We start from the raw sequence: 7,968 nt of genomic DNA on the forward strand, positions 1-7,968 counted from the left end.
GACAAAGTTTGATATRCCTGCCATGCTGTCACCCTGGCCACTTTAAAATGACTTTTCAGAAGAGGGTAAACAGACCTTTTCCTTGCTGAGGGCCAAAGTGACCTTTCAAGAGTATTTGACAGGCCATGCACTACTGTTAGCATTATATACTAATAATGAAAAGAATACATGAAGACATGTGACTATGGGCCTTTTGAAAAGAATTTGGAGACTGCATGAAGCCCTTCCCCCTTCTTCAAATGGGTATTTATTTAATGGCAATCCTGACTTTGATTTCTGTTTAATATATGCACATGTAACTACTTTGAGCTTTTTCTGGCTTGGGATGCTAAGACAGAGAACTYTGGGGTGCTAGACAAAATGATTATATTGAATCAGCTATCTCTTACTGTTTTATTTCCTGTAGAAACACTCTTGAGTAACACAATAAAGAACAAGGGCTTTGAAAGCAGGACAATTTTCGAAAAACTATCTCCTTTCAGTATTGAAGAACTGTGCAGCTACAATGCAAACTTCACTGAAGTTTTATGTCTTCTATCACCTATTACACCACTAACASTGCAGTCTGATTAAATTACTATCATTACTTTTTCATCAATGACCTGGATGACGGGACAGAGTGCCTCCTCAGCAAATTTGCTRATGATACCAAGCTGGGAGGAGTGGCTGATACACCTGAGGGCTGGGCTGCCATTCAGAGAGACCTGGACAGGCTGGAGAGCTGAGAGGAGAGGGACCTCATGAGGTTCAACAAGGGCAAGTGCAGAGTCCTGCACCTGGAGAGGAATAACCCTAGGCACCAGTACAGACTGGGGCTGACCTGCTGGAAAGCAGCTCTGCAGAGAAGGACCWGGGAGTGCTGGTGGATGACAAGTTGACTACGAGCCAGCAATGTGTCCTTGTGGCCAAGAAGGCCAATGGTATCCTGGGGTACATTAGGAAGAGTGTTGCCAGCAGRTCGACGGAGGTGATCCTGTCCCTCTGCTCAGCCCTGGTGAGGCCTCATCTCAAGTCCTGTGTCCAGTTCTGGGCTGTCCAGTACAAGAGAGACATGTTGCTACCGGAGAGAGTCCAGCGTAGGGCTATGAAGATGATCAGAGGGCTGGAGCACCTGCCCTCTGAGGAACAGCTGTGAGAGCTGGGCCTGTTCAGCCTGGGGAAGAGAAGACTGAGGGGGGATCTTATCAATGTGGATAAGTACCTGAAGGGAGAGTGTCAAGGGGACGGGGACAAACTCTTTTCAGTTGTCCCGTGTGACAGGACAAGAGGCAGTGGGCAGAAACTGAAGCACAGGAAGTTCCACCTGAATGTGAGGGGGAATTTCTTCCCTGTGAGAGTGACGGAGCACTGGAACAAGTTGCYCAGAGAGGCTGTGGAGTCTTCTTTTCTGGAGATCTTCAAGGCTCGCCTGGATGTAACCCTGTCTAACATGCTCTAGGTGACCCTGCTGAGCAGGGAGGTTGGACTAGATGATCTCCAGAGGTCCCTTCCAACCATACTGATTCTATGATTCTATGTTGAGTTTTTCCCCTTACTATAGTTGCCTCAGACTTAAGATGTAGTTGCATCCTCTCCATTTTAATTTTTCCTTGAAAAGAGAAATAAGTTTTAGTGGTAATGCCACACGAAAAGCAATGAAGACTCAAGTGCTGTCTTCCCAATGCAGATAAAATACACTGCACTACCACTGTGCCTCAGCAGTTTTGAGGCAAATAAAAGAGCATGGCATCACCCACCTGTATCTGGCTGWGAAATTCTGACTTAAAAATTGCTCCGAGTATCAATTTGATTCTCTGTTACTTCTCTTGCGTCTAAATTACATACATCACTGTCATCTCTAGGACTCGGATCTGCACACTTTAACAAGCTTTATRACTGAAGTTAATGGAAGACATACTTGTTTTTAGATGCTGTAAACAGCTTTGAAGATCTCAGTTCCAGCAAGGATGATGAATTAARGGTGCCAGCTGGGCAAATAGTTTAATTTTAAATAAACTAAGCCAAAATTAATCGATTGCTAAGAAACTGATCCAAATCTCTCAAWTTCAGATTATTTCACATACTTYAACAGTAAATACTCCTGTCCCTTCTTGTTATCCTACTCACCAAGAATACAACTGGAGGAATTAGCAAAGATGGTAACTCCTCAGATCTAGTAGCCAAAGATCTACTTTGGCTATTATAAACAGATGTGAGAAGTCACTTCTCTATTGCAGCAGGGAGTACAGCCTTCAAACTGTTTACCTCTCAACCAACTGAATTCCTACATTGTAATAATTGTGTTAAAGCAGCTTAACCATGCTAGCTGAAGTGTTTTCTGAGAAAACTCAGAAACATCAAGAGCAACAACCACAAAAATCTACTCCATGGCATAGTTCTTTATTGTAAATACCTGGGATTTATTCTTTCYGGCTCAGTTTCAAACACATAAAAATAATACCTATGGGGAAAAAATATTAAAAATAGTCCAACCTTTTACATAATGCAGGGCCACCTTAGAGCAGGTTGCTCAGAATTAAGAGAATTAAAAGCAAACAAAATCTAAAACAAACAAACAAAAAACTCTAAAACTGCCTGTATCCCCATCCTGCATTGAGAGRAGAGGGAAAAAAAAGGGGGGGGGAGGCAAGTAAAGAAATGTTTCCATGAAGTGTACAGCTCTTCTGTGTTGTTTATGAGTATATACAAGCAATATGGAGAACCTCTACAGCTTCCTCCTGTGGTTGACCTTTCCGGCTTGATGCAGCTAACATTTTGCACAGCTGTGTAGTAAACTGCAGGTCAGTTGTCAACACTGCTTTGTTATATCTCAGGCCAGAAAAGGTTAGGAATGCTGCGTATTCAGCCCCAATGCCAGAGAAAATGTTTCAATAACAGTCTCCTCCAAGTTAATGGAATAGAGCTGACAGCTGCTGAAGATGGCCCCATCCTGTCCTGTGCAGCTTGGAGAATGCAGGCCAGGAAAGCAAGGCTTCTGTGGCAGGGGCTGGACTATACAGCAAAGAAGAACAGGGTGGAGGAGTCTTAATGGATCTGAGTGAAACATAGATGACTCATCAGAAAGTAAAACATTCCTATTTTGGCAAGAGGCTGAAATAGCAGCCCTGGGTTGTACTGCAGCACAGCAATAAATGACTAAGTGGTTTGGGACAAACTCCTGTGCACACTGATATTCCTAACAGTAGGTGCCATTTCACGTTTCATCATGCAAACAGGTTTAGATGACAATTAACACATTCATTAGCAATATCTTTTTTTGTAGGTGGAACTTCAGCTTGAGATGTCAATGTTTTTAAGATAACTCCATCGCTAGTGAAAATGAAGGAATAATTCTCATGACTCAAGGTAATGAGGATTCACATCCAGAATTGGCATAGAAGTATCTTTGTCTGCTTACTGAAGGATGCTGTGTCCAAACTATGGTCTTTCCCGGATCTTCTATACAGTGAGAGTGTCCTTGTACATCTGCAGCCTGCAATTTAAAGCCTGGCCCTCAGTCTGGGCAAGATCCCAGTTTTGCCACTGGATAAACTGACCATAGAGGTTAAATGTGTACCCCAGTCACAGAATGGCAAAGCAAAGCCTTGACTTGAACAAGCAGTGGCTCCCATTTCTCAGTCCCAGCTCCTGAACTGTGTGGCTCCCAACTTCAAAAATTCCTACAATCAGATCTGTAGCAATATGACCCATATGGAAATTCTTCAGCAAACACCAAGAAATCACATTAATTTTACTGAAAATATTTATTATCTATAAGAAAATGTTTGTTGTCAGGTTTTCCTAGAGCTTCAGATTTTAGAAAAAGAACTAAACATTTACACCATAGACTGTTTTAAAGAAGAATCGGTATGCAAATATGAATTTCCTTAAACTTCAGATATACCTTTTCTCTGAGGTTTTTGTTCAAGATTATCTCTAATTTCTATCATCTGTTGCAAGAACTGATTTACATGTATGCAAAACAATCTAGAACACTGGAAACAGACTAAAAGGAAGGAAGAAATTACAGACTATCTAGAACCTGTAGCTTTCAATATCAGGGGGATTCTGATACTCATCAAGTCCCTTCCCTGTTAGATGGATATTGCCCATCCATAGAAAACAGTGACATACTTTATACATGTTATCTTTCACTTCCCTCTGGTACATACAGCAAGGAAGCTGTGTTCTCAGCAATGAGTAAACAATCATCATATTATTTTTTTAATGCATTTTGGCACACAAATACAGACAAATCACTGTGCTCTTTCCACATCTATCACATCACTTTTCAAATACATCCAGGCTCATGAGTAACAACACTAGCTAGCTTTTTCTTTAATTAACTTTTAAAAGCTGGTGGTATTTTTCAGAATATTCTTTTATCCCTTTTATTTATCAGCCTGTTCTGCTTCAGATTGGTAGTGTCTGACTGACCTCTAGATACCCTTGCACCTTCTCTGTGATATCCCTGGAATGACAATTCTTCATCTTTCATTTCTTAAGTGTTTCTTGTTGGTCACTTCTGTTACTAGTGGCTGCTGACGTGAAAGTTATCCTCTGATAATCTGTATTGTTTTAACGGTTCCTAGCATCCTGAGGGTATTTTCCAAGTGTTATGGTGACACCAGCTGAGATCTTGGCAATAGAAAAGTGTTTCATATGCTTATTTCCTAACTTAGTTTCTTGTTTATTTCTGCTTTCCAATCCCTCTGTCAGCCCTTGGATTTTTGTGGCTTAACTCTTTACATTATTGCTGTATTCTTTCTTATCACTTGTCAATACCTTTCTGACAATAAAGCATTTTCAAAATCTGAGAGCATTTCCACCATGCATCTGAAACCTCCTAATAGATTTCTCCAAATCTACAAGTCACATATATCCCAAAGCTTAGCAAAAATACCTTTAAAAGGAACAGTAATAGTCTCATTTTCTTTATATATTTCCCTGTAAATTAGAATCTAGGAGCTACAATATATAAACCTTGTGCAATGAAAAGCATGTTTCAAATAGTTCTGATATAAAATATTGCACATAAAACAGATCATCAATTGTAACATGCCCCATCTCCAAAATAACGCATGTTTAGAAATGCTTACCCCATACCATCACTGTCCTGTTTTTTCCAAGATAAAATTGTGTACCAGCATGCCTGAAAAAGCAAAATTCTTAAATAATCAGTCAGTTTGTTCATGACTTTGATACAGCTGACTGAATACCTATTATCTCACTTGAAAGAAAAGGTGCTAGTTTGCTCACCTCAGTCACCTGCAGGATCTTTGAAACGCCTCCTCTTCTGTTCCTTCAAAAGAGTGCATTCCTGAATCTCCCATTACCTTCTTGACTCCATTGAATATGCAGTCATCAGTAAGTTCTGGCTAAGTTATCGTACGTAACTGAAGAAAAAAAAGGAAAGACTCAGAGATGCTCCAGATTATCTCTTTGAAAATTCTGTTTTCTTGGTGGTCTGTCACAGACAGGTCTCCAGTAGTAAACTGAACAACCTATCCTCCTGGCTCTTCTTTTCTTCTTTTTCTTTTTTGTAAACACATAATCAGTGCTTCAAATCCTTTAGGTATTACAAACTGTATTTCTCTATTGCCCTCTACTGACTGTTAACACCACCTTGCTAAATAATCAGCAAAGCAATTGATATACTGTATTTTGTTGCTGCCCTGCTTTAAATCAATAATGAAACACGATGACCAGAAGTCGACACAAATCATTCTATTTTCTCCTTTGTTATGAAACACCAGGCAAGATTTACAGCTTGTTGGTCAGCCGTGGTAACTACGAAACACTGAACAACAGAAGCAGGAAGCAGTTGGTAACATGGGTTTGCTAATGTGCTTTTTGTGAACAGACGCCAGGAAAAAGTAGAAACAAATGAATTCTGCCTTGAAACACAAGTGGATTTACCCCCATTCCGGCCATAAATTAAGTATTGTATGGAGCAGCTGAACGTTAGTGGATTTTAAGGTTCTGGTCCTACCAGCATGGGATGCACAGAAATATTGACTTTTTTATGAGAGTTCTGCAGAACTGGACCCATAGAGAGCCATGAATTACAGGCCATGGATTCTTGGTTATTCCCCGCTCTGTTTCCAGAGTTTTATTGGCTTAGCACGTTCAGCACCACACTTAAGAGAGAAACATCGTTCCTGCCTCATGAGGCATTTACTCTAACTTAGGCACTGACAAGAAACACCCTATTCCGTACATGAATGTCACTGGAAAGTACAGTTTACACTTCTTTTAAGTTAATACATAATGCAAAGAGAAACCAGTTAACTAGCATAAAGGAAAGAACAGCACAGTCTAGTTTCTGGGGCAGAAGAAGAAATTTAGAACCATTTCAGGAAGAGACAAGAATGAGCAATGAATCCTTCGCACCTCTTTAATCACTAATTAATTAGTGCAGTGACCACTAGCGCTTGTTAACCAAGTCATTCAGGCACTTGTTGCCCCCAAAATATATATTCTGGTGCAAGTATTTTGGTCTACTGCAAAAATGCAAAGGCTAGGAGTCAGACACCAGCCACAGTCAGCAGAAAATTTCCTGGAACATTTCCCTTTTGCTATGCAGATGCTGAAGGAAAAGACAGTGGCCTTGCAAGCCACTCTCTCTCTGCAAAGTATGTTGTCACTTAGTGGGCAGACTTGCATGGCTTTAATTATTACAAATGATAAAAATGGGTCCCCTCATCTCAAAATAAATTTTTTGAAATTATTTTGCTTACCTGTGTTCCAAAGGAACTTTTCTCATTTTTTCCTGCTATTAATGAATGGGAATATTTCATTTGTCAAGCACTAGTTAACTGATGAACACCAGTGTTTTAGTATTTGTAATGCAATACCCCTGTTCTTCAGTCCCCCCAAAGGTAGTTTGCACAAAAATTGTATCAACAAGCCAAAAAATCTCAAATAAAAGCGAAATTCATAAGTTAATTGAAAAAGTCTTTTAATGACGAAAATTTAGATGAAGTTCTAATTGCAGTTACTACTAACATTTCATTAGCATGTCCAGACTTTATACTGTAAAGATCCAATTAAAGCCAAGCCTAGAATACAATTTCTTCCATTCTTTTTGATTGCTCAAGCACATGTCTGCTCGAGGTTAGAAAATAAGAACTAACTATATTTATTCAAATTCCTTGATAGAATATTGAAGCCCGCTCAGACGAAGAATACGTCTCCTAAATGAACACCACTAACAATAGATCAAAGGAAAAGAACTTCTAGCAAATGAATGGGGCCTAGAGAATTAATAAAACACATCAAACATTTTTTTTTTTTTAATAGGAGCACATCTGCAGAGTGATAGAGCAAATTACGTAATTGCCAACATTCTTAAAAAGGCGTCTAAATGGAGTGACTAAATGAGTGATGCTCAGACCTTTCGGTTATTGAGGAGCTTTCAGTAGCTTCTGGCTGAAGTTTCTCACGTGATAACTCTTGTCGGGAAAGTCCCCCCCCGCCTTTTTTTTTTCTTTTTTCCTCTCCTAAAGTAGTTTTGCTTCCCGCAGAGGAACTGTTAACAGGGGTGGAAATACAGGGATCTCCCGGACGAGAACATCGCTCCTCTGCTTCTTAGCGGACCAGAGTTTGTAGGCGACAGGCATCCCAGCAACTTTTCCGATCCTCCCCACTCCCAGTGGTAAAATAACCGGCCGGGTGTTGCTGCCGCCGGCCCCCATCCCGCTTCACGCGGCGGCGGCGGCTCCCCTCCCCCGCGCAGCCGTTGCCTGCGCCCCAACCGCCACAGCCCCCTCCCCTCCTCTCCCCTCCGGCTGGGGGAAACGGCCGCGCCGCGCCGCGCCCCGCGCGAGCCCGGAACGATCGTGCTGCGGCCGCGGGGTGCCGCCGGAGCCGGCTGGAGGCGGTTTCCGGCGGGGCGCTTGGCGGCATGGCGAGGTGGCGGCGGCGGCGGCAGTTCCTGGAAGCGGCGGCGCGGGGACTGGCGGGCGCCTGCCCGGGCCAGGCCCGGTT

General features: G+C 41.8%; 1 protein-coding gene across 1 annotated transcript in view; it reads left to right on the top strand.

The window, feature by feature from the left end:
• Positions 1 to 7,843: 7,843 nt before the first annotated feature.
• RMP24 (ribonuclease MRP subunit p24) overlaps positions 7,844 to 7,968 on the top strand; it is a 7,200-nt gene continuing 7,075 nt past the window's right edge. The window contains exon 1 of the mRNA XM_085310712.1: positions 7,844 to 7,965. Within this exon, the coding sequence (XP_085166838.1) occupies positions 7,886 to 7,965 (80 nt within the window). The 5' untranslated portion in view covers positions 7,844 to 7,885. The remainder of the gene's footprint in view (positions 7,966 to 7,968) is intronic.

Source organism: Rhea americana, unplaced genomic scaffold (assembly GCF_003343005.1).
Source record: "Rhea americana isolate MKP2758 unplaced genomic scaffold, rheAme1 scaffold_324, whole genome shotgun sequence".
NCBI classification, from domain to species: domain Eukaryota; kingdom Metazoa; phylum Chordata; class Aves; order Rheiformes; family Rheidae; genus Rhea; species Rhea americana.